The sequence below is a fragment of the Sus scrofa genome, chromosome 17 (genome assembly GCF_000003025.6).
Source record: "Sus scrofa isolate TJ Tabasco breed Duroc chromosome 17, Sscrofa11.1, whole genome shotgun sequence".
NCBI classification, from domain to species: Eukaryota; Metazoa; Chordata; class Mammalia; order Artiodactyla; family Suidae; genus Sus; species Sus scrofa.
Genome location: NC_010459.5, coordinates 28,504,428 through 28,531,353, shown reverse-complemented (window position 1 = coordinate 28,531,353; position 26,926 = coordinate 28,504,428). Strand labels below are relative to the sequence as shown.

The window sequence follows — 26,926 nt, the reverse complement described above, 5'->3', positions numbered from 1 at the left end:
ACTTATACTAAAACCCATGCGACTGTGTGGTTGTCTAAATGTTGCTTGACAGCATTGCTACTTTTTCCTTCTACTTACTGCTTGCTTAGTGCAAGGTAAATTCAAACTTCAACCCTGGGTTTTAAATTAAATTCTTTTTTAATACTTTGTATAGCTGGTACTTCATGCTGGTTATTTTCAAGCACTCTTTGCTTCTTATAAGGATAAATTAAAAAGCAAAGGACAAGGACGAGAGACAGGAGCAAAAGGCAAGAATGAGTGAGGAAAAGGAAAGAAGAATGAAAATGTCAACTTGTTCAACTTCTTTTGTAAAGACTGTGACAGCTTTTCATACTTATTTCTGAAAAAGGTTTCTTCGTAGTCATTCTCAGAGAAACTTCATATTTTTAGCCATTCAAGTCAACATTGAAAAAACATTTGAAAAGTTGACAAACGTTGAAAAAAAAATTTAAAAACAAGATGTAGGAAGGGAAATCATACTTTATTGAAAGTTTCCTTACTTGCCCTGAGAGTTGTCTGTAAAAATGCTGGCACCCTTTGTAGTGACACTATTATGCATAGTGTTCATTCTCTGTGGACATTTATCTTTCAGTTAGATGAGCTTTAATTAAAGAACCCTTTTAAAACATATTTTAAAGGGGAGTTCCCATTGAGGCTCCGGGGTAATGAACCTGACTACTATTCATGATGATGCGGGTTCCATCCCTGGCCTCGCTTAGTGGGTTAAGGATCCGGCATGGCCATGAGCTGTGGTGTAGGTCGCAGACGAGGTTGGGATCCTGTGTTGCTATGACTATGGTGTAGGCTGCCAGCTGAAGCTCTGATTAGACCCCTAGCCTGGGCACTTCCATATGCCGAGGGTGCGGCCCTAAAATTTAAAAAAAGACAGGAAAAAAAAAAAAACCCTCAAAAACAACCCACAACAAACCATTTTTTAAAGAGAGGTCAGATAAATGAGAAGCTGTGGGCCTACCAGCCAACTTTGGCAGATTTGAACATTTTGCTGTAGTAGTTGCCAGTCTTTGTATTTAAAAAATGAAATATGGAGTTCCCGTCATGGCACAGTGGAAATGAATCCGACTAGGAACCATGAGGTTGCGGGTTCGATCCTCAACTGCTCAGTGGGTTAAGGATCCAGCGTTCCTGTGAGCTGTGGTGTAGGTTGCAGACTCGGCTCGGAACTGGCGTGGCTGTGGCTGTGGCTGTGGCCAGCAGCTATGGCTCCGATTAGACCCCTAGCCTGGGAACCTCCATATGCCGAGAGTGCGGACCTGGAAAAGACAAAAGACCAAAAATAAAATAAATAAAAATAAATTTTAAAAAATGGAATAAAATAGTGAACATGCAGTGACTCCCCCCTCCCCATGTGATTGCCCCATGTGATCCCCATGTGATCTTTATCTCAATGATAAAGAAGTAAAACATCTGATCCTTTTCTAACAAAAAGAAAAATGTGTATTGTACTTCCCCTCTTTGTGTATAGGCCCCTCGTTCAGAAGCCCTCACCATTCTGGGGTCTCTGGTCTGCTTTCCGAATACCTACCGCGAGGTCCCTCTGCTGCAGTCACTGCCGGATGTCACCGAAGTCGTCACAGGAACTGATGATGTCAAGGTACGTGACTCGTTGACCAGGTCCCAGAATTAGCATTTTATAATTCTAGCTCTGCGGGTCTTCCTTCCATCGCTGTGCTTCTTGTCCTGGAAGTTTTGCTCTGTCCCTTAAATGCATCAGCAGTTATGTTTTTAGAAGGTTGGTTTGGGGGATGAAATGAACTGCGCTGAGAGCAGGTTGCGGTTACAACCAACTGTTAGGTTCCTCAGGTGTTTTTTATTAGATCTGTTTCTCCTGCTTGCGGCTCATAATTATAATGAATCATTCTTTGTAGTAATTTTGTTAATTATACTGGATTAGTACGTCAGATGAATTGGTAAGAAGTAATTGAAATAAGCAAAACCTTCAACCCCGTTGCTGGCCTGATTAAATGCTACTAATATCTGAAGTTCCAGATTACTCCTTGGAGAATAAAATTAAGCTTTCTCTCCTCTGCTGACTTTGGGACAAACAAAAATGTATTTCAGATCAATCCATTTATCTGTCTAGAGTACACAGTTGCAGCATGAAGTTCAGTGTACAATGTATAATCCAATTAGCGTGGAAGAAAACCAATTTTCCTATCCAGAAGTCTCCTTTGCTCTGTATATCTGGAAACGCACTTTTCCGGACTCAGTTACTCAGGGAGCCCCTGGCTGAGACCACCGTGCTGCTTCCCTGGCCTGTGTGTCCTTCCCCAGGCTGCCCCTGATGGGAGTCTCTCTCCATAGCCCCTCCCACTTCCCCCCACCCCACCCTGTCCTCAGGGGCCCCTTGACTGCCTGGATCAGGGACAGAGCATGTGGGAAACCAACTATTAAGCAGAGTTTTTATTTTACTTAATTTTTTGTTTTTAGCATTACCTCATAAGTATTTTACTGAAGAATGCCACCGAGGAGCCAAATGAGCATGCAAGGTAAATGTTGATTCAAGGTAAACCGTTTTAGATTTTGAAGATAGCACGTTTATGTGTGATCACTTAAAAAAAAATCGTTCTTTCACACTGCTTTTACACTAATATGGTAAGAATTGTCTGGGGAAAATGCTTTATTATTTTTTTAAAGATGCCGTTATTAAGTGAAAAGAGTAAGATGCAGGAGATTATATGTCATGTGCTACCTTTTCTGTAAGAAAAAGCAAGAGTGTAAATACATGTGTATACTCCCTGCTACTTTTAATGAGGATGAAAATGGAAGAATAAACCACAGCTTATAAAAAGGATGTATATATAGGCTAGTGGGTCTCAATGGGAAGTGATTTTGTACCCTAGAGACATTCAGCAATGTCTGGAAACATTTTGGTCGCTTCTGCCAGCTTCTGAGGTTGCTGGCTGGCTGTGACCAAGAGAAGAGGTTTTCTGGGCCACCTCCATAGTGATGAGTCTCTGCTCTCCTCCCAAAGTGAAGCTCAGAAGTGGGAGCACTGGGGAAGGGGATGCCAGTTTCTGGTCCCCAGCCTCCATCCCCGAAAGGTCACCAGAAGCCCAGCTCCACCTCTTGCTCTTGACCTGCTCCCTCCAGACTGGTTCCAGGAGAGCAGCCATCACTCAGCATTGTCTTATTAGCTCTCTTTAGATGATCTGCAAAGTTTTTTTTCCTTTGGTATCTTCTCTAATTTCTTCACTTATCTTCAAGGGATGGTTTAGTCCAGATTTTTCAGTCTACCATTACCAGAGCTATAAATTCATGATCAGTTTGCTGACATTAAAGTAACTTTACATTTGGAAATAAACCCAACTAGATTTATACAGCACCGGGTCTGATGTGACTGTCATTTTGACCAGGAAAGTTGCATGTGTATTCATGGCCTGTGATTTTCCTTTCCCATCCTGTTCTGCTCGGGCTTATTTACAAAGTTAGATCGTCTCACAAAACGAGCAAAGAATTGTTTCATTCTGTTTACTCAGCAAGAGTTTTTGTAAAATTGGAGTTAATATTCTTGTGGATTTAGTAGACCTTGATGGTAAAACTATCTAGGTCTGGTATTTTCTTTATGAGAAAGTTAACCACTGATTCATTTTCTTCAGTTATTTTAAGAATATTAAGGTTTTTGTTTTTTTTTTTCTTTTTTGACAGCTTAGATAATCTAAACTTCTCTAGGACTTGTCCATCCCATCTAAGTTTTGAAATATTCTGATGGTCATGATGTCTCCATTAGCCTTTTGCTTCCTTTTACCTATTTGGCTTCCATAACTATAGGCATTTTTTTTTTTTTTTTGTCTTTTTAGGGCTGCACCCATGGCACATGGAGGTTACCAGGCAAGGGGTCGAACTGGAGCTGTAGCCACTGGCCTACACCACAGCCACAGCAATGCCAGATCTGAGCCATGTCTGTGACCTGCACCACAGCCCACTGCAATGTGGGATCCTTAACCCACTGAGCGAGGCCAGGGATTGAACCTGCATCCTCATGGATACTAGTCAGATTCGTTTCTGCTGAGCCATGATGGGAACTTTATAAACACTTTTTAATCTTTGAAACTTCTTATATATTTTCTAATTTTTCTCATGAGTCTTGTCAAAGATCTGTCAATCTTATTAGTCTTTTCGAAGAATAGAGTCTTGTTTTTGTTCAAACTCTCTGTTCTATATTTATTTTTTAATTTTCTACTTTATGCTCTTTTTCACGTTTATTCTTTTTTCTATAATTCTTTTTCTTTTATGTTGTATACTTAGTGTATTATTTCTCAGCCTTTCTTTTATACATTATATAAACATCTAAGTCTATATATTTATTTTTTTATCTTTTTGCCATTTCTTGGGCCACTCCTGCTGCATATGGAGGTTCCCAGGCTAGGGCTCGAATCAGAGCCGTAGACGCCAGCCTATGCCAGAGCCACAACAACGTGGGATCCGAGCCGCGTCTGCAAGCTACACCACAGCTCATGGCAATGCCGGGTCCTTAACCCACTGAGCAAGGCCAGGAATCGAACCCGCAACCTCATGGTTCCTAGTTAGATTCGTTAACCACTGAGCCACAACGGGAACTCCAGTCTATGTATTTATTTCTAGGTGCTAGTTTATCTGAGTTCCTGAGTTCTATAGGTTTTGTTTTGTTTTTTGTTTTGTTTTGTTTTGTTTTGTTTTTGGTCTTTTTATCTTTTCTAGGGCCGCTCCCGCGGCATGTGGAGGTTCCCAGGCTAGGGGTCTAATTGGAGCTGTAGCCACCGGCCTACACCACAGCCATAGCAACACAGAATCCGAGCCGCATCTGCAACCTACACCGTAGCTCATGGCAACGCCGGGTCCTTAACCCACTGAGCAAGGCCAGGGACCAAACCCACAACCTCATGGTTCCTAGTCGGATTCGTTAACCACTGCGCCACGACGGGAACTCCAGTCTATATATTTATTTCTAGGTGCTAGTTTTTCTGAATTCCTGAATTCTATAGGTTTTGTTTGTTTGTTTTTAAAGGGCGGGACCTGCGGCTTATAGAAGTACCTGAGCTAAAGGTCTAATCTGAGCTACAGGTGCCAGCCACAGCCATAGCCACAGCCACAGCAACATGGGATCCAAGCCACGTCTGTGGCTCATAGCAATGTCGGCTCCTTAACCCACTGAGGGAGGCTAGGGATCAAACCGCATGCTCATGGATAATAGGTTTATAACCCACTGAGCCACAAGAGGCTACTCTGGGAACTCCAAAGTTCTATAAGTTTTGATATGTAATTATTTCTCCATTACAAATTTTTCTAGTTTCCATTGTGATCCTTCATTGGGTCATGGTTTATTTAGAAATATGGTTATTTCTGTTTATCTTTTTGCTGCTGCTATTTTAGTTAATTGCATTGTGGATCAAAAATGTCTTTGAAATTGTTGAGATTTGCTTTATGGCCTGGTATGTAGTCTGTTTTTGCAAATGTCCCATATATGCTTGAAAGTAACGTATACGCTATTCTTCAGTTTTTGGGTTTAGTGTTCTAGATGTGCCCATTAGATAAATTTTTTAAATCATATGCCTCAAATATTCCATATCCTTCCTAATTTTTTCATCATCTTGATCATTTACTGAGAAAGATATGTTAAAATCTCCCATTATTTTGGTGCACTTTTCTATTTCTCCTTGCATTTCTTCAAATTTTTGTTTTATATATTTTATTTTATTTTTTTTTTTTTTGGTCTTTTTGCTATTTCTTGGGCCGCTCCCGCGGCATATGGAGGTTCCCAGGCTAGGGGTCGAATCGGAGCTGTAGCCACCAGCCTATGCCAGAGCCACAGCACCACAGGATCCGAGACGCGTCTGCAACCTACACCACAGCTCACGGCAACGCCGGATCGTTAACCCACTGAGCAAGGGCAGGGACCGAACCCGCAACCTCATGGTTCCTAGTCGGATTCGTTAACCACTGCGCCACGACGGGAACTCCTGTTTTATATATTTTAAAACTATGTTATTAGCTGCATGTAAGTGTTGAATTATCCTGTCTCTATAGTGAATCAAATCTTTTATATTTATGTAATGACTCTCTTTATCTCCAAGGATGATTTAAGAAAAAAATTTTTTTAATTGTTATTCCCCAATACAATTTTTTTTTCTGTTGTACAGGATGGTGACCCAGTTATACATACATGTACACATTCTATTTTCTCACATTATCGTGCTCCCTCAGAAGTGACTAGACATCCCAGTGCTACACAGCAGGATCTCATTGCTAATCCATTTCAAAGGGAATAGGTTGCATCTATTAACCCCAAATTCCCAATCCACCCCGCTCCCTCCCCCTTGGCAACCACAGGTCTGTTTTCCAAGACCATGATTTTCTTTTCTGTGGAAAGGTTCATTTGTGCCTTATATTAGATTCCAGTTATAAGTGATATCATATGGCATTTGTCTTTCTCCTTCTGACTTACTTCACTCAGTTTGAGAGTCTCTAGTTCCATCCATGTTGCTGTAATTGGCATTATTTCGTTCTTTTTTATGGCTGAGTAGTATTCCATTGTGTATATATATCACATCGTCCTAATCCAATCATTTGTCGATGGACGTTTAGGTTGTTTCCATGTCTTGGCTGTTGTGAATAGTGCTGCAGTGAACATGCAGGTGCCTGTGTCATTTTTAAGGAAAGTTTTGCCTGGATATATGCCCAAGAGTGGGATTGCGGGGTCATATGGTAGTTCTATGTATAGCGTTCTAAGGTACCCCATACTGTTCTCCATAGTGGTTGTACCAGCTTACATTCCCCCAACAGTACAGGAGGGTTCCCTTTTCTCCACAACCCCTTCAGCATTAGTTATTTGTGGACTTATTAATGATGGCCATTCTGACTGGTGTGAGGTAGTATCTCATGGTAGTTTTGATTTGCATTTCTCTAATAATCAGGGATGTTGAGCATTTTTTCATGTGCTTGTTGCCCATCTGTACATCTTCCTTGGAAAAATGTCTATTCAGGTCTTTTGCCCATTTTTCAGTTGGGTTGTTGGCTTTTTGTGCTGTTGAGTTGTATAAGTTGCTTGTATATTCTAGAGATTAAGCCCTTGTCACTTGCATCATTTGAAACTATTTTCTCCCATTCTGTAAGTTGTCTTTTTTTTTCCCTAAGGATGATTTTTTTATCTTAAAGACCACTTGTTTGATATTGATTCAGCTGTATTTTTAAATAATGTGTTCTCTCCTTTAAAATTTAATGTTTCTATATTTTTCTCTCTTAAATGTCTTCACAAAACTGTACATACTTGATTTTATGTGTTTATCCTGCCTGATCTTTATCTTTTAACTCAAGCTTTAGTTCATTTACATTTATTGTAGTTGGTATATTTGGATGTATTTATTTTAACTTATTTTAAACTTTGTTATTTGTCTTTCTCAATATTTCATTTTCTCCTGTTTCACACCTTCATTTTATACACTCTTCTTTCCTCCCTTTCTTCCTTTGGATTGTTTATTTCTATATACCATTTATTACCTTTATTTTGTTTAGAAGTCATAGACTTTCTTTCAGTTCTTTTATTTTATTTTTTTCTTTTTTAGGGCTGCACCTGCAGCATATGGAAGTTCCCCAGGCTAGGGGTCAAATTGGAGCTGTAGCTGCTAGTTTATGCCATAGCCACAGCAACACAGGATCCTCCATCTATGACCTATACCACAGCTCAGGGCAATACCAGATCCTTAAGCCACTGAGCAAGGCCAGGGATCAAATCCACAAATCCACATCCTCATGGATACTAGTAAGGATCATAACCCACTGAGCCACAATGGGAACTCCTTTTTCAGTTCTTTTAGAGGCTTAGGATTTTTAATATGCATTCTTACCTTACTAGTTCTACTGTTAGAGTTATCTTTACCCTCTTCCTGAACAATGCCAGTTCCTTAAACATGCTTTTTTATTTTGCTCTTTTTTCACTGTAGCTCTTCCTTATCTGTCTCTTTTCTCTACCTGATTTTGGATGTTAGAGTGACTTGGGGTCTAGGGCTGGTTCTCTTCATTCTGCATGACTTTCCTAGATGCTCTTATTCATTTAACTAGACTTTAAATACCATCTGCTTGCTGACAATACTGAATTTATTTACTTGGCCCCTTCTGTTGTACCCCTTATTTATTCAGGCTTATGTATATTAAACTGCCAACCTGATATCTCAACTTGGATGTCTTAAAACATCCAAACTTAACACAACCATAACTGAAGCCCTGAGTCTGCTGTCTGTCTCCAGTGCCTAACTGTCCTCAGGCTTCATGTCACCATCATCTGCCCAGATTTTCAATCCAGAAGCTTGGGGAAAAGCCTTGATTTCTCATTTAGTCATACCTGCTACATTTAAACCTTCAACAAGTCTTGGCATTACCTTTTCTCCCTTTTTCCTTAGTGTAAAAAGCCATATTTCTGTGGAGTTAGAAATGGAATAGAAATGCGTATGATATGGTCAGTCTCTCTTAGTTGTGTATTAAAGGAGCCCAGCAATAAAATTAAGGTCGTATAAGTATAGATATACAAGCAGACTGAAATATGATCAAGATTGCAAATAAACAGAGGAATATTAAGAGAGTATAGTTTAATCGTGAGTGATAATAATTTAGAAAAATTAAGAAAAAGTAAGTTTCTGTTGCATAAAATGGAGTGGTGTGAGCTGTCCTAGTAGCAAAGAGCATTCAGAGAGTGTGCTAGGATACAGTTTGAGAGTAAAGTGGAATTGCCATTAGCTTAAAAAAAGAGTCTTGATAGATAAACCTCATTCACAGTCACAAAGGACATGCTGGGGATACAGAGAAACTTAACTGGCAGCAGCTCCTGGGCATGTGGAGTCACTGTGAGTGTTAGAATAGGAAGATGCTTGATGGGAATGTTAAATGATGAACTTCAAAGAGAGAAAACAGCACGGGAGACCTGTTACAAGCGAGTGTGGTTAAAGCTCAAGGCAGGTGAGTAGCTTAGGTTATAAAACCACTTAATGGGTAACAGTGTTCTCCATAGTGCATGGCTAATAGTTACCGAGAAATGCAGGTGTTCCTAGAAATGAGAGATCTTTTCATGGGTTGTATTTAAAAAAAAAAAAAAAAAAAAAAAGTGTAGAATACACACACACACACACACACACACAGGAAGAGCTCTTAAAATGGTAAAAATATGGTTGGGGAGTTCCCATTGTGGCACAGCAGAAACGAATCCAACTAGTAACCATGAGGATGCGGGTTCAATCCTTGCTCAGTGGCTCGGGGATCTGGCATTGCATTGAACTGTGTGTGGTGTAAGTAGAAGACACAGCTTAGAGCCCACTTTGCTGTGTGGCTGTGGTGTAGGCCGGCAGCTGTATCTCCGATTCAACCTCTAACTTGGGAACTTCCATATGCCGTGAATGCAGCCCTAAAAAGCAAAAAAAAAAAAAAAAAAAGAAAAAAAGAAAAAAAAGGCGGGGGGCATAATTCCAACTTCTGTAGATTTCAGTGGGTTGAACAGTCAGAGTCTGAGTTAAGCTGAGGGAAGAAAAGAGGCTTTGGGAACAAATATAGAATATGTGGGAATGACTGCAAACTAAGATACCAGTGCAGTTTCTAGATTGAGGATAAGTGTAGAATAAGCTAGAGAGAGAGAGAGATGTAGACTGTGTATATACTCAGGAAACTGGGGGGGGGGGGGGGGGGGCTCTTAAATAACCCTGGTGCCTGACAAACCGGAAAGGCCCATGCACCTTGAAACCCAATGGCATCACTTTTACCGAGTGAATTTTGGTAGAAGGTGATGCAGTTGGCAAAAGGCTTTTAATTAACTGGTTCTGAAGCAATTAGTCCATTCTGATTTAAAGGGGTGAGAATCCAGTGAAATACAGTGGTTTGAAAACCTCGAAATAGATTGATTTTAGTTGCCGAATGTAATATATTATAATATGCTGATTACAAAGGGACTTTGGGTGTGGAGAGCTGTTCTGTCTGTCCAGTTTCATTGGCATCAGGTGTGACCTCTTAACTACAAAGAACAGCGTGTACATATTTCAACAGTTGTCTGGTTCCAAGTAGTGGATTGAAGCACGCTTTTGTGCTGAAAGTGAGCAGGTTTGGGAACAAGCATTTTAATGTTATATATGGGCATTCAGAAAAGAATTAAGAAGCATGTGATTTTTGATCATTGCAAAGATAATAGAGTATAAGTTCCAAAGAGAATTACCACTTAATATTATAATAGAGGAGTTCCCGTCGTGGCACAGTGGTTAACGAATCTGACTAGGAACCATGAGGTTGCAGGTTTGGTCCCTGGCCTTGCTCAGTAGGTTAAAGGATCTGGCGTTGCCCTGAGCTGTGGTGTAGGTTGCAGACGTGGTTCTGACCTGGCGTCGCTGTGGCTCTGGTATAGGCCGGCAGCTGTAGCTCCGATTCGACCCCTAGCCTGGGAACCTCCATATGCCGTGGGAGCAGCCCTAGAAAAAAAGGCAAAAAGACCAAAAAAAAAAAAAAATTATAGACTTATGATAGAGAAAGGTAATTTTTAAAGAACTATTAAAGAATATTTTGTCTTAAGCACACTGCTTAAAAGAAATAACAGCAAAACTTATTTTGAACATTGTACACAGATAGTCTTTACAATGAAATATAGGATTTGTCTTCTGTTTGTGGTAGGTGGTATGTATTTTGCTGTAAGGAAAACAATTATAAACTCAATTTCCAACAATTTTCTAAGATTTATATTTTTGATTCTTCCTCAAAAATATCCTGAGGCAATAACACGTAATAAAAAATAGTTTCAGCAGAAATAAGTGATATAGGGAGTTCCCATCATGGCTCAGCAGTAACGAACTCAACTAGTATCCATGAAAATATGGGTTTGATCCCTGGCCTTGCTCAGTGGGTTAAGGACCTGGCATTGCCCTGAGCTGTGGTATAGGTCACAGACGCAGCTTGGATCTGGCATGGCTGTGGCTGTGGTGTAGGCCAGTAGCTACAGCGCCAATTTGACCCTTAGCCTGGGATCTTCCATATGCAGCCCTAAAAAGACCCCGAAAAAGTGATATACATGCTCTGACAATTATCAGAAAACATACTATTTACTTCACTAAATATTTAGTTACTAACCGTTATCAATCTGTCCTGAAAACTCGTCTATTGAGGGTACCTTATCTTTTTTCTCAAGAGGACATTTTTTGTTAATGTATCTATAACTTTTACTACTTTGTAAACAAAGTTAAAAATATTTTGTCATTTGAAAATACCAAGAAAATGCGTTCAATTTCATGAGTGTTTTGCTTGTTTTTTGAAAGATGCATTGCCATTTGCTCCCTCGGGGTCTGGATATGTGAAGAGCTAGCACAGTGTATGAGCCATCCTCAGCTGAAAGAGGCCGTCAACGTGATAGGCGTCACTTTGAAGGTATGGCCACTTCGTCATGTGTATTTGACATTAAGCTGCATCGCAGGTATTCCACCCCTTTTCCTTTGTATTAGCCCCGTCTCTGTTTTCCCCTCCTTACGCCACCCACATCCCCGTCAGGGTCCTGAACAGCCCTCCCACTCCCACAGCCCTAGTCGGGACCCGCAGGCTGCCCTCTTACTGCTGCCAGAGAGCTGCATCTGCACACAGGCCTGCCCTCGTGCACCACAGACTAGTGCGCCCAGCACGGCTTTAGGGAAGGGCACATGTGCTCCATCAGGCTCTCGGCTTCTTCAGAGCAGGGCCTGGATCACCCTGGACATCACATCCTCTCTGCTTTTCATTCAGTGCCAGCATGTTGCCAGTTCTCCATGAGGATGTGCTGGGTGAAAGAGGGGGGATTTATTTCACCCTGTGTTCCTGAGGCCCTCTGCAGTCAGTAATCCCTCCCCATCCGTAGTGCTCCAAGGCGGCTTTCCCTGCCTCAGTGCCTGTGTCTGGGCCGCCTGCCTGGAAGGAAGCTCCCCCACTACCCACGACGTTCTTCCAGGCCCAGCTTGGCCCTCCCCTCTGTCTGTGTCTGTCACACCTCATCCCTCTGCCTCCTCCTCTTGTTTTGTCTGCCATGTCCCTCGTCTCACTCCGTCACCTTGTCTGTCTCCAGCTGACTTGACCAGCCTGATGCAGCAGAAATGCACCTTGCCCATTCGCATTCTCCTCCCCTCCCCCGCCCCCGCCAATGCTCCATTGTCCCCACAGACCCCCTCTGGGGCTGTGCTGGGCATTAGGAATAGGATGGTGAACATGGTGCAGGAAAATAAACACACAGAAGAACCAGCAACCAAACCCAGCTGCTGCGATCTGCTGTGATGGCCCCTAATACTGTACAGAAACTCTCGCAGGTGACTAGGAGGGAACTGAAGACAGTGCGCCCACGCCTCTGGACAGGCATGGTGGCCTCACGGGGGAGAAGACGTCTAGTGGCATGATTAAAAGGTGTGGCGGCACCAGCCAGCAGGAGGGAATGAGTGTCCCAGGCAGAACCAGGAGTGGGTGCAAAGGCCCTCGGGCAGAAACAAGCCAGAGCATTTGAGGAGTGGACAGAGGCCCATGAGGGCCAGATCACCAGATGCCTGGGTGGTTGGTGAGGCTGAGCAGAGTCCCCTGGTTTCCTTGTGCCCGTGGGGAGGGGCAGTCAGGAGCTATTTGTTCTGCAGAAGGAAAACTGATCACTACTCCTTTCTTTTCTCGTGGTTTCTTAACACAAGAGGTGCTAAATGCTGACTTTTCTGTGTTGTTTTCATGACACTCTGGTCCATTGGCGTCAGCTTCATGCGACCTCGAGCTTCTGGAAGAAATCCAGAGGTCTCCCTAGACAGGGACACAGGATCAGACAAGGCTTTCCACCCTCCATCATGGGGCATGGACGGCCCGAGGTCAGTCCCAGGAGGGAGCACAGGTTGTCCCTCGCAGTGGTCCCCAAAGGGATGGATGGCCCTTTGCCAAGCCATCCCATGAGGAACAGAAGCATCCAGAGAACCCTGGACACAGTCCAGATACAGAAAACATGCTCAAAGTTGAATATCCCATCACTTAGAATTGTGTGCTCATGGTTCCACACTTTCCAGCTTTCTTAGAATGCTATACGTGTGGGTTAAGTTTAATTCCATAGGATAGAAAGTCTTTTGATCAATCCTTGTTTCTCCATGTGTAAAATGAAGGTAACGTCCACCTCACAGAGCTGTTAGTGAAGAGCTAGCAGGGCGCAAATGAGTAAAATTCTTTTAAAAGGTTCAGCACACACGGGATACTCGATAATCTACTACCTTTTTTCATTTCCTCCAGTTGTCAAAACTATCATTTATGTGCTCTGAATAGGGCATTTGAAATCATGGCTGTGATTTCCAGGCGATGTCTCTATCGTGTTATGTGCTTTAGTACAGCTCGTCTAGACACAAGGCAGCTAAGAGTGGTGAGTGCGGGACCTGTCTGGTGATAGGATACATTTTTCACATAGTTCATGCAAAACAAGGGCATGTATTCCTAAGTGGAGCTAGGCAGAAACAGTACGCGGTAAGTGAGGTTACTGATTTGGGGGTGTTGTTTTGTCTCCCTGTTCAGTTTCCCAACAAAGTCGTGGCCCAGGTGGCTTGCGATGTTCTTCAGTTGCTGGTTTCCTACTGGGAAAAACTTCAGATATTCGAACCCTCTCTGCCTCGGAAAATTGCCGAAGTAAGTCTTTTTTCCCGTAAGGCCAAAATGTAAGCGTTTCCTTTGTATTAGATTTGATATTTAATTAATTAGAGATACTCAAATAATTGTCCAAGAAGCAACCATTAAATTGCCACGTGAGTCACCCGTTTTCAGTTTAAATTCGCTGGCTCTTCTCAGCTGTGATTTCAGGCACCACGTCAGAAGCCACCAGTGTTCCCGGGCAGCCTTACGCCCAGGGAGTTTGAAAAGCAGACACGACCACAACAAAGAGGCCTTTTGTCAATGGGCCTCCATTCACCCAGAGTAATTTGGGTGGTGCCAGCGAGGAGCAGGCAGCTGGTTATGGTGCCTGGTGCATGGGGGCCAGGGGCTGGGGGGAGTTGTGTATAAGGAATCCCTCCCAGACAGAAGGCTGGACGCTGCTCTTGGCTGTGGCGGGATCGCCAGCTATAATCAGCTCAGGACCCTCCTCCTCTCTGAGGCGTAATGTGGGTGAGAGTGTCGTCAGGAACAGGGAGCAGCTTCTCAGCAACGGTGGCCAGAGGTCAATGGCATCAGCGGGGCGTGGCTCAGATAGGGGCCTCTGCCCTTGCCTTGGAGGTGCCAGTGGTAAAGCTCCCCTCTCCCTGCCACGTTTTTTGTTTGTTTCATTTGGCTTATTTTAGGGCCACACTCAAGGCATGTGGAAGTTCCCAGGCTAGGGGTCCAATCGGAGCTGTAGCAGCCAGCTTATGGGATCACAGGCACATCAACCCAGGATCCGAGCCACGTCTTTGACCTACATCACAACTCACGGGCAAAGCGGAATCCTTAACCCACTGATCGAGGCCAGGGATCAAACCCACATCCTCACGAGCACTAGTTGGGTTCATTACCGCTGAGCACAATGGGGACTCCCCTGCCAGGTTTTGAGCTGCCCTTACCTACCCACGCCCTACTCCGTACACATTAGCGGCAGCTCTGAAGAAATTTGCCTCCAGGTAGTATCTCAGAGGAGTGATGCTGATGTATTTTCTTTTGGCCCTAGACAGATTTCACCTGTGAGGTTGCTTTGTTCTCTCAGATATGTGAGAAATCACCAGTGATGTTCGACCTTAAGGGACCTAGAGTGGAACAGAGCTTTGGATGATAGGGACATAAGATGTTGCAAAGTGTGACGTTGGGTTGTAGGTCCGCTGCGTGCTTCAGCATCTCAGCTGGAAGACCTCTGGAAGGAAAGGGGCTGCAGGTGGGAGGCAGGCCTGGGATCATTTATAAGAACAGTACCCGGGAACGTTTGCATCATTACTTGGAAGTATTTTTTGCTTCCACTGTTGAAAGTGTGGAGACGTGATGGAAGTTGTGTGGCTCCAGAGAGGAACCCTCCTTTCTTTGGGACCCCAGTTCCAGCGCCACCGGGGAGAGTGGAAACTGGCCTGGCCTGTCACCTTCTCCAGTTGCCACGATCCCACCAATCTCTAAAATGACCCTTTGCTGTTGTCCCCTTCCCCTGGGGATTGGCACCAGGCTGGGCTTATGGCAAGGCCATCCTGGGGTTCTTCATGTGGCTCCCAAACTGTTACTCTGATCTGTCTGATTGGGAATTTATCTTTTTGCAGATCCTCGTGGCCACAATTGCTTTTCTTTTACCGAGTGCAGAGTATTCCTCAGTGGAAACAGATAAGAAGGTAAGCAGCCCATCAGCCGAGTTTTCTGCAGGGGTGGTTTTTTGGGTTTTTTTGGTTTTTGTTTTTGTTTTTTGCTTTTGAGGGCTGCACCCGTGGCTTGTGGAAGTTCCCAGACTAGGGGTTGAATCACAGCTACAGCTGCCAGCCACAGCCACAGCCACAGCAACATGGGATCCGAGCTGCGTCTGCAACTGACACCACAGCTCTTATTAGTGCCAGATCCTTAACCCACTGAGCAAGGCCAGGGATGGAACCCACATCCTAATGGGTACTAATGGATACTAGTTGGATTTGTTTCCGCTGAGCCAGGACAGGAACTCCTAGGGGTGGTTTTTTAAACACGTAGTACAGCTGCTAAGTACTGTCACATGTAGGGATATCCTCTGTGACACATTCTGTCAGGACAGGCCCTGTCTGTCTGTGAAAGCCTTATTCACCCATGTGTCCTGAACAACTACTGTGAGGCCAGGGCAGTTCTTCCGGTGGTGGTCACACGCTTGTAAGGTGCCAGTGAAGAGGCTGCAGCGGGAGGTGCTGGGTGTGCTTCCTCTTCCAGCTCATCGTGTCCTTGCTGCTCTGCCTCCTGGACTGGTGCATGGCCCTGCCACTGAACGCCCTTCTCCACCCCGTGGCCACGGCAGCCCTGGAGGAGCAGGCCTCGTCCCGAGCGCCACTGCTGGATTACGTCTACAGGGTGAGTCTCCCTGGGCCGTGGGCGCAGAGCGTGGACAGGAGCATCCGAGAATTCCCAGACCGTGTTTTGTGCATTTACTTAGGGATCTTTGCCCTTTTGACAAGGGTTTATGGAGGTCAGACATTTTAAAAGAAGTGAATGACTTAAGGCATTAAAACAGAACAGTAACAATTTCAGAAAAGCAGCAATGACTCAGTGCAGGGTCCACGCATTTTACCTGTCATCTCTAAGTAACTGCAGCTTGCTCAGGGTCCCCCCATTTTCATGGAACATGGTCTATATCTGCTTCCTTTTGGAAAGGAAACTGTTTATGTTTATAGGAATATCCACAGCCTTATTTTGACAGAATCTGTTTATCAAAGGAAGAAGTATAATGGCCCCAATAATAAAAAACTTTTGAAAAATATTTCTTGTATTTATGGCATTTGACCAATAGAAACTAATTTTCTTGATGACAAAGCACACATCTTATATTAATGAGAAAGCTCCCATCATTTTCCTACACTACTTTTTTGCTGGGCAGAGGGCACACTCAAGTGGCTGTCCCCTGCCCTGCTGACTACAGGTCTCAGTCCTTTCCAGCTGTGTACAGAGGTCACATACCCCGCCTTCTCCTCCAGGAAGCCCCTAGCAGGCAGCACGGGTAGAAAGAACTGAATCTGTAGCTGTTTAGCCTGACCTCAAGGCCTCCTGCCTCTGGGGCAAATCAGAGCTGGTCCTCTAAAAGCAACCTTGCCTTATGTATTAAAGCAGTACTTTCGTCTTCATAAAAACCACTTTTTTGAATTCATGAACTTGAAATTATGATAGAAAAAGTAAACTTTGGTACAGTTACTAGCTCCCTTGTACACTTTGGTACACTTAAGACGGTCTGTGCTCGTGGCTCGTAGGGCTTCAGTCAATGGCAGTGTGTAAATAAGCAGTGAGCTTTTGGGAAGCCCATCACATGAAAATAAGAATACTTTTATGATGTGTACTAAATTTACTTCATTAATTATATTTTCAAAAAATGTATTAGCCCTTCCAAGTCACTGGGTCGTAAGTTAATGGATTCAAATCTGCAACCACTTGTGAAGTAGACTGACAGTCTGCTAGTGGCTTCTATCCACCCACCCCTGCGGGTGGCAGGTTGTCTGTGACTCAGCCTGGGCTCATCCCCAGGTCCTGGTTCCGCCCCCTCCTTGTGCTGCCTCTGGGCTGGAGCAGGACCAGGCTGCGTGGCCACTCAGGATGGCCAAAGAGGCCCTTGTTGACTCTTGCTTTCCTTTCACCTTGAGAATGTATTCATTGGCATTGATGTAAAAGGGGCAGGAAGGACGTGCTAATGGCAGGAAGATGTTTGGGAACGGGAAGGGGGCGATGGCCTCAGGAATCACCCAGCAAGAGTCCTGCCCCCTAAGTGCCGCTGTCGTTTGACAGATCACCAGGGCGCAGGAGGTTGGTGGCATCCAGGGCACACGCCCCCTTCTGTTTCCGCAGGTTCTGCACTGCTGTGTTTGTGGCTCGAGCACGTACACCCAACAGAGCCACTACACCCTGACCCTGGCTGACCTGTCGTCCACGGATTACGACCCCTTCCTGCCACTGGCAAACGTGAAGAGTTCTGAGCCGGCCCAGCATCATTCATCAGCAGAACTGGGCAACCTGCTTACTGTCGAAGAGGGTGAGAGTCTTCGGAATATCTATTCCCCTGGGCAGATGGTAGCCTCCTGTTCATCCTTGCTGTGTTCTTTTTTGAAAACCAACCCAGGTGTTAAATCCAGGTTTCTAGAGCGCTCAGTGCAAGCACACTCTTCCTTCCTGGGTTCTTCTCTTTTTCTGTCTCCTCCCCTTTCTATTCCCATCTTGGATAAAATTGAGGACCTGTATGCATCAGGCCCATGGGACCCACAGGACAGTTCGTTTTCTGCCCCCCAGGAGCTTTTCCTCTCATGGGAGAGGCGGGATTAGTGCAGAAGGACTGCGTTCCCACGGAGAACCTAAGCCAGACTTGGAAGGATGGGCTGACTTTGCAAGGAGCTGGGAGTGTCTGGCCCAGGAGGACATCAGGAGAAAGATGGTCTAAGGACCACTCTGCTCCCACGGAGGGCCCGTTGTAGAGTGTGGGTGTGGTCAGGACTCAGGGGCTGCTGTGTCCCCCCCAACCACCTTTCTCCTCAGAATGACAAGAGTCCATCTCTAGGCCTTGGACTATGCACCAAAATGTGGATGTGTCATCCCTGTGTGATGAAATGCCTAGAATCGCACACAATGCGCGCGCACACACACACACACGAATGAATGCTTGTGAAACTAGTGAATGTTGAATACTGATGAATCAGTGATGGTTGGACCATAGCTATTCAAGAGTTTACCGGTTAGGTAAAGGCTTCTCTGGCTCTCTTGGTATTATTTCTTTTTTCTTTTTTTTTTTTTTTTTTTTTTGATTTTTAGGGCTGCACCTGTGGCATCTGGAGGTTCCCAGGCCAGAGGTCTAATCGGAGCTGTAGCCACTAGCCTACACCACAGCCACAGCAACGCCGGACCCTTAACCCACTGAGCGAGGCCAGGGATTGGACCCACAACCTCACGGTTCCTAGTCGGATTTGTTTCTGCTGCGCCATAGCGGGAACTCCTTGGTATTATTTCTTACATATGCATGTGAATTTCCAGTTGTCTCAAAATTAAAATATATATATATGGAGTGTTAGATTGTCCATGAAAATTTTATGGACTTTGCAAATTAAAAACCTAGGCCTAAGAGTGGAATGAGGTTGCGGGGGGTGGTGCTTGTAAAAACATCCTTAAAGAAAAAGAAATAAGAGCATGTCACCAGGAAAGCCAAGTCAGGAAAGTGGACAAAGAACCGAGAAGAGTCATTTCTAGGAGGTCAAGGGAAGAAAGAAAGGAGCCCAGGAAGGTTGGTGGGGCCAGGTGCTCCGAAGCTCAGGGAGGGTGAGCCCAGAGCAGGAGCTGTTTTCTTTCCCAGCTGAGTGTTTAGTGGTGGGTTTTGCCTGGTACTTAGGGCAGAGTGATTGTCTGTAGCCAGACAGCACCAGCCAGGGATCTGGAAGTGACTCTTGGGAAGGAACCTGAGACAGAGCCCTGTGGGGCCTCGGGTGGAGGGAGGACAGCAGGCAGCTCTTGCTAGTGAGGGTCTGGGGTCCAGGACTGTGCTGGTGAGACCACAGAGTCCAGAGCATGGCTCAGGCTGGAGAAAGGGGACAAGAGTGGGGCACCACCCAGGCTCATGGTCAGTCCTCATCTAAAATGATGAGCAGACTGAGGTGAAAGATTTCCCAAGTTAGAAGTAATGTCAATTAAGATTTAATGACTAGGAGTTCCCGTCATGGCTCGGTGGTTAACAAATCCAACTAGGAACGACGAGGTTGCGTGTTCGATCCCTGGCCTTGTTCAGTGGGTTAAGGATCCAGCATTGCTGTGAGCTGTGGTGTAGGTCGCAGACACAGCTCAGATCTGGTGTGCTGTGGCTATGGTGTAGCTGGAGGCTGCAGCTCTGATTAGACCCCTAGCCTGGGAACCTCCATATGCCACAGGTGCAGCCCTAGAAAAGATATATATATATATATTTAATGACAAGTTCCTAAAGCATCAAGTTATTTGCTCTGAGGTGTTGCTGTGGGGGAGGCCGAGGACCGTGTGGGGCTGGTGGGCTGCTCCGTCTTGTCCCATCGCCCACCCTCCGCTCGCTCAGCCTTTGCGTCTCTTCAACTAGAGTCCCTTGTTCTTTCAAACTGTTGTATCTTCTTGACTTTCTCCTTGCAGTTGTAAATTCAGAACTTTTTTTTGAAATGACCTTTGATCTATTTCTTTTTGTTGTTGCCTGCCTTGTAGTCCAGGTCATAAGAAAATTAACTTACATTTCCGCCAAAGTCATTAATTTACACTCATCCCACATGGCTGCTCCGAAAATGGGTTCACACTTACTGGGACTCGTCACTAAAAATGGCAAAAGATGAATAGGTTAATGAAAAAGGATAAGCCTAAAATGCACATGTACTTTTTTGCTCCCCTTTTCTTTCAATGTATAGCAGTCTTTGACTCGAATAGTCATTCTTCAGAAAAGCTTAGGACTGTGCAAACTTGTCCTAACATAGTTGTGTGTTACAAATGACAGTTTAAGCTTCTGTGACAGAGGAGTTTTAAATTTTTCTAACATGTTAAATGAAAAAGCAAAGAAGCTCAAAAACACACTGGCATGCATAGACTCTCTCGCTGGGTGAGGACAGCCCGTTAAGAAGGAAGAGAAATAAGGAGTTCCCGAAGTGGTGCAGGAGAAACGAATCTGACTAGTATCCACAAGGATGTGGGTTCAATCCCTGGCCTTGCTTAGTAGGTTGGGGATCTGGTGTTGCTGTGACCTGTGGTGTAGGTCACAGATGCCACTCGGATCCGCGTTGCAGTGGCTGTGATGTAGGCCAGTAGCTGCAGCTCCACTTCAGTTCCTAGCCTGGGAACTTCCATAGGCTTCAGGTATGGCCCTAAAAAGCAAAAGAAAAAAAAATGAAGAAGAATAATAAAGATTAGTATTTTAGGGTAAATGGAAAGTGCTCATTTTTGACGGTTTTTTTATTCTGTGTCATTAGTTGATCATTTATAACCAGACTGTCTCTACTCTGATAAGCATCTACTCTGATACGCAGTATTATATTTTCAAATGATTCCATCATAGACCCTCGCCCATCTTTGATAACATTTACTACTTTGACACAAAGTTACGAGCAAGAGACGTGCACTCACCTTGAGTTGAGGTGGAGGCCGGCCCAGCTCATGGAAGCGCCATTGACTGGCCAAAGGACACCTGCCCACTTTCCTCATCATTCATACCTAATTGCTTCGAAGGAAAGGGACGGGAGGCGCTTTAGAAGATGACAGTGAAAGGACAACCTAAGACTGCCGCTCTTGTATTTCATCCATAAATTTAGAAAGATAAATGCTGGACTGTATTTTTGCACAGTTTCTGGAAGTCACGAGCCTGTTTCTTCATTAATGGAGTCAAGATCTTCTCCTGATTTTCCAGGGCACCCCACCCCCACCCCCAGCAGTCGGTTCAGCTGAAGTCCACCAGGGAAGAACAGTTCTTATTTCGTGAATGTTCCCTTTCCTTACTTTTCAGTACCAAAGATATTTTGTTGGGTGTGTCACAGCTTATGGCTTGGTTAATGTGACTCCAGGTTAATTGCTCACAATAGAATTCAAGCACATTCATTAAAATACAAATATGTATGTATCTCAGGTCGAAAGTACAGCCAGTGTAAGTAAAAGCAGAGCAAAGTTGCTTTTCCAGTTGTTTTCTGCCGTGGGCTTTATCCAGTCAGACCTTCCACCTTAGCTTTGCAGCCTGCGATGCTGTCTGTCTTCACCACGTAATGTCTTGCATTATGGATTCCTGAGCCCCCAGCCAGCTGCACCTTTGTTGCTCGGGCATTGAAACATTTCTGATGGAGCATGCGTTCATATGGGATGATAAGCATGCATTAAAAGCATCTGTAACTTTTGGGAATGTTAATATGGACACAGATGCAGAGGCATTCATAACTGATTTCAGGGGAATTAGTTGAGGTGATTTAAATTTCTCAGCTATGTGGAAATTGTACACCCTTCTAACAGGAAGAAGTGTTTAATTTCAGAGACAGAGGTAACCTCTTCTGCTTCTAAAATAACTAGGGTTGGTTTTTTTTGTTTTGTTTTTGTCTTTTTATTTTTTCTAGGGCCGCACCTGTGGCACATGGAAGTTCCCAGGCTAGGGGTCCAATTGGAGCTGTAGCCTCCAGCCTACACTAGAGCCACAGAAATGTGGGATCTGAGCCATGTCTGCAACCTACACCACAGCTCACGGCAACGCCAGATCCTTAACGCACTGAGCAAGGCCAGGGATTGAACCTGCAACCTCATGGTTCCTAGTCGGATTGGTTAACCACTGAGCCACAGTGGGAACTCCTAAAATACTAGGGTTTTAAATGAAATTTTATTTTGCATTATTGAATCCAGGTGATTTCTTGTTCCTCAAAAAGAAAAAAATTGAGAAGAAAATCCAAGAAAAGTCAGGACACTCTTGTCCTCAGTCATGACAGAATTTCTTAGATTCTAGTATTTGATTGTTTCTAGGATTTTTACATCATGAAATTGTTATTTTACAAATAAGTTGATTAAATTTCTAGTGTCAGAGAGAGGATGTTTAGCATGAAAAGCATATTTATAGTTATTGATTAATATTTGATTTTTCATTTTGTGAACTCAAGAAACCAGTGTATCCTAAACCTTTAAGCCCAAATTAGAGATCCTACTTTATTTAAATATCTGGTGAGTCTTTTTTAATTAAAAAATTTCATTTTGACTGGTTTTCAGGTGAATGCACACTTCTTTTGTAAATTTGGTACATGGCGATTTCCCTAACTGCTTTCAAGCTTAATTAGTCATTTCAGCCCATACTTGTGGATTAAGTCTGTTTCTCACTTTTACATGCTATTGTCAGTCTTTCTGTATATCTGAAGTCTTAAAATTTTTATCAGTTAGTTGCTTTTGGGCATTTAATCATCAACTACAAATTTGGTTAAAGCCTTCTTCATTCCATGAATTATTAATATGTCAGATTCTGTTAAATATTTAAAATGCCCTGACAACAAAACATAGTCACCGTGCTCCTAAAGCAGATTGCCTCAAATGTATTTAAGGGGTCACAGGCCTGATGCCTTCTCTTATCAGTGTCTCCCTTTACCCCTTCGGGGAGTGAGGCCCTCTTTCGGGCCCCTGGCCTCCGTTTTCAGCCCTCAGCTCTGCCACCCACTCCAACTGCAGGCTTCCTCCTCCCCAAACTCCTAGAACCGCCTGCTCTGTAAGGACCAGGACCTTTCTCTGGTTTATTGCTGGGTTAAACGTCCCTTTCAGAACGCAGTCTTCACCTGGGTTGCTTCTTTTAGCCATCTGTTTAAATTGTGCTTTTAAATTCAAATAGAAAATTCATGTCAAAAAGAAAACAGGTGAAAAAAATCTCAGACTGAAAAACATCCAACACACTAAGGATGGATTGAAATCTGGTGTTCCGTTTTCACCTTCCTTCTCCACTTTTTTTTTTTTTTTTTTAAACCGAAGCCAATCTCTTTTTGTTAAGAATCTTAGGAACCCTATCCTTATTTTCATTTTTATTTTATATTGGAGTACAGTCGATTTACAATGTTGTGATAGTTCCAGGTGTGCAGCACAGAGATTCAGTTATGTATATATACACACATCTTTTTTTTTTTTTCCAGATTTCTTTTTCCCACCTAGGTTATTGCAGCGTGTAGAGTAGGGATCCCTTCTCAATACCGAAGGTCCTTGTTGATTATCTGTCTTCTGTATATACATATAGTATATAGTCGCGTGTATCCGCTAACCCAGCCTCCTCCTCATCGGTGCGCTGACTCCCTCGGTCTCTGCCCTCTCCTGGCAGAGCGGAGGCGGCGGAGCCTGGAGCTGATCCCGCTGACGGCCCGCATGGTGATGGCGCATCTGGTCAACCACCTGGGCCACTTCCCGCTCTGCGGGGGCCCCGCCGCGCTGCACAGCCTGGTCAGCGAGAACCACGACAACGCGCACGCGGACGCCGCGGAGCTGTCCCCCGAGGTCTTCAGGAGCCCCAACCTGCAGCTGTTCGTGTTTAACGACAGCACCCTCATCTCCTGCCTTCAGACGCCGGCCCAGGGACCTGCAGACGGGTCTCCAGCGGGCGCCCTCTCGGACGTGAGAGTGATCGTGAGGGACATCTCAGGGAAGTACTCGTGGGACGGGAAGGTGCTCTACGGGCCCCTGGCCGGCTGCCCAGCCCCCCAGGGCAGATGTCCCTCTTCTCTGGTTTCGGGCTGGCCCCGCCCACCGTCTGGACCTCAGAAGGACCTTTCCCAGACGGACGAGGGAGAGGACGTCCTGGACAAGTTACTTGAAAACATCGGCCACACAAGCCCAGAATGCCTTTTGCCATCACAGCTGAACCTCAATGAGCCTTCGCCACCCCCGTGTGGAATGAGCCGCGACCAGGAGAAGGAAATCATCCAGGCCATCCTGCGGCAGAGCGCCCAGGAGGACGCCTACGTCCAGAGGTGCCACTCGGACCCGGCCCTGAGGGTTGCCAGCCAGGAACAGCCATTCCCTGTGGAGCCCCGGGGAGCCTTCTACTTCTGCAGGTTGTTGCTGGACGACTTGGGGATGAATTCCTGGGACAGGAGGTACGAATCCACTCTTGACCTTCAGTCGTCCGACCATTACTTTAACGTGATTGTTCTTTCTGTTTGGGGAAGCAGAGAGTGGAAGTGGAGATTCTTCTCTGTTTCAGCATTCATAGCTTATTTTCTGCTGCTAAAATAATGCAGGAAATGAGACTAATTGTGCTATACTGTTGCACAGATTGAATCCCAGACATCTGTTGTATATTCTCAAAGTTACCAAGCATTTACTCTGTGTGTGTGTGTGTGTGTGTGTGTGTGTGTGTATGTGGTTTTGTTTCTTTGTTTTTTCGTTTTTTCGCTTTTTGCCCTTTAGGGCTGCACTTGCAGCATAAAGAAGTTCTCAGGCTAGGGGTCTAATCAGAGCTACAGCTGCCAGCCTATGCCACAGCCACAGGAATGTTGGATCCTTAACCCACTGAGCGAGCCCAGGGATTGAACCCGCAACCTTGTGGTTCCTAGTCAGATTCGTTTCCACTGCACCATGACGGGAACCCCCCGTGTGTGTGTCTTAATTACTGCTCTGTCCATGGCTGTGCAGCCTTCATGAATGATGCCTGATGAATAAACCACCATTTCTCCTTAGCTCTGGTGAGGGAGGCAGACTCGATACAACTCTGATGAAAGACAGTGACTCAGGAGTTCCAGAGGGGCAGCCAATCCGTTGGGAAGTATGGGGCAGTGGAGAGCCTGAAGGGGTGGCCTTGAGCAGCAGAGGTGGGGAAGGGGTCTCACAGCAGAGATGACAGCAGAAACGGACACGGGCACCACCCCAGCCCCACACTCAGTGACCACAGCCACCCAGCGTCCCTGGACAGTAACGGGATGAGGTGGAATCATGATGCCTTCGAATCTTAAGGATGAAGTTCAGTCTGTAGAGCTCAGCCACAAATCTTTTATGAATGAGGTGGTTGTGGATGGACGGACAGCCAGGTGGCTGGATGGATAGGGAGGTTTGAGGTCTGCTTGTGGCCTGATTGGAGAGGGTACAATTGAACTGTGATTACATGACTTTTCATCCATCTCTCTCTCTTTATAGGAAGAATTTCCATCTGCTGAAGAAAAATTCAAAATTATTGAGAGAGCTAAAACATCTGGACTCCCGACAGTGGTATGTGAAAGTGTATCAAACCACTTTATTCCTGTCTATCTCTGTGTGTGTTGGGGCCAGGGACAGAGCTGGCTGCAGGAGTGAATATACCGGCCGAGACCTCAGAGCAGGTGGCGTTTGCACAGGCGGTACGTTTGGTAGTTTGATCCTGAGGAGAAAACTCACATGCTTACCACACAAAGAAGAGGTCACTGCTCCCCCTCGTCCTCTCTGCCTTTGACCGAGGACCTTGCCTCAAGGGAGGCAGCCAGCAGACAGCTCTCTTAATCTCCACAGCCTCCTCTTCCTCTGCTGAGGAGCAGAGGCCTGCCTAGGCTACACAGCCCATGCACGCACACCGTGTGGTTTGATCCAGTGAGTCAGGCTTCATAGCCTGCACTGTGCACATGGGCCACCATCCTGTGGTCTCTGCTCTGCAGAGTTGGTGAGGTTAAGGCCCCTGCACTGTAACAGTCACTCCCTAGTCCTCAGCCTCATTCTCTAAAGCCAGTTGGATCTCAGATCTACCTCTTTTCTGCAAAGTCTTAGAAGCAGTTCTCAAGAAGAGCTCACAACCCGCATTTGATGTGGGGAAATGTGTGCTTCCAAAAAACATCTCAGTGTAGGATGTGTGTGGTACTGGGTTCATAACAGGTGCTTGGAAGTCTTCAATAAACTGCTTCCTCAATCGTGAGTTTTCAAAAACTCAATTTTTTAAAAAAGAGCTTTCTGGGAGTTCCTTGGCAGCCTAGTGGTTTAGGATCTGAAGTTACTGCTGTGGCACAGGTTTGATCCCTGGCCTGGGAACTTAGGCATGCTGTGGGCATGGCCAAAAGAGAGAGAGAGAGAGCTCTCTGTCCCTCTTGTGTCCCCTTGAGGAGCATCATTGGCATCTCAGCCCTGTGAAGCCACTGCCCCCCCCATGTCTCCCCTCCCAGTTATTGTGCTGCTTTTTCTCCCAAGGAGGAGCCTGAGTCCTTGGGAGATTCAGGGGGATTTTTACTGAGAATATTGGGAATCCACATCCCTCTCCCTCTTGTTGTCCAGAATGAAACAGGCAGCCAGCCGCATGGGTTCCAGGTCAGGTTTTTGAGCATGCGCTGAATTATTTCATGCCCCTTATTAAGTGAATACATTGGCGTCTTGTCATGGTGGCTGATTTGTTGAGAGTTAATGCAGGTTAGCCACATGGATTACAGTGGAGTTAGCACTCTGGGGTGCTGTTGTAGTCAGATATGGCTTTGGGGAGCTGATTGGCAAACCCCCACCCCTTGATTAACCTTCACTTAAAACCCTAAATCCTGGATTTAGTGTCTTTTTTTTTTTTTTTCGTCTTTTTAGGGCTGCACCCGCTGCATATGGAGGTTCCCAAGCTAGGGGTCAAATCAGAGCTGCAGCTACCGGCCTACACCACAGCCACAGCAACACCACATCTGAGCCACGTCTGTGACTTACACCACAGCTCATGGCAATGCCGGATCCTTAACCCACTGAGTGAGGCCAGAGATTGAACCTGTGTCCTCATGGATGCTAGTCAGATTTGTTTCCACTGAGCCATGATAGGAACTCCAGATTTAGTATCTTCTTAATGTCTACAAAGATACTCACTTATTTTGTGGTAAAGGGTGCTTCAGGGTTTTCTTTTGAATTAAAGAAAAAAAAAAGGCAGAAATAAGTT

The 26,926-nt window shown here is 45.0% G+C and overlaps 1 protein-coding gene across 10 annotated transcripts in view; it reads left to right on the top strand.

The window, feature by feature from the left end:
• The window catches only part of RALGAPA2 (Ral GTPase activating protein catalytic alpha subunit 2), a 271,136-nt gene that overhangs the window by 147,878 nt on the left and 96,332 nt on the right, over positions 1-26,926 (top strand). For all 10 annotated transcript variants that reach the window (XR_002340063.1, XM_021078026.1, XM_021078030.1 and 7 more), the window contains 9 exons: positions 1,484-1,612; positions 2,449-2,507; positions 11,274-11,382; positions 13,504-13,614; positions 15,195-15,263; positions 15,820-15,957; positions 17,437-17,620; positions 23,390-24,161; positions 25,198-25,269. Coding sequence is in view for 9 of the 10 variants with exons in the window: in XM_021078026.1 (XP_020933685.1) it covers positions 1,484-1,612; positions 2,449-2,507; positions 11,274-11,382; positions 13,504-13,614; positions 15,195-15,263; positions 15,820-15,957; positions 17,437-17,620; positions 23,390-24,161; positions 25,198-25,269 (1,643 nt within the window). In the remaining variant the exon portion in view is untranslated. The remainder of the gene's footprint in view (positions 1-1,483; positions 1,613-2,448; positions 2,508-11,273; positions 11,383-13,503; positions 13,615-15,194; positions 15,264-15,819; positions 15,958-17,436; positions 17,621-23,389; positions 24,162-25,197; positions 25,270-26,926) is intronic.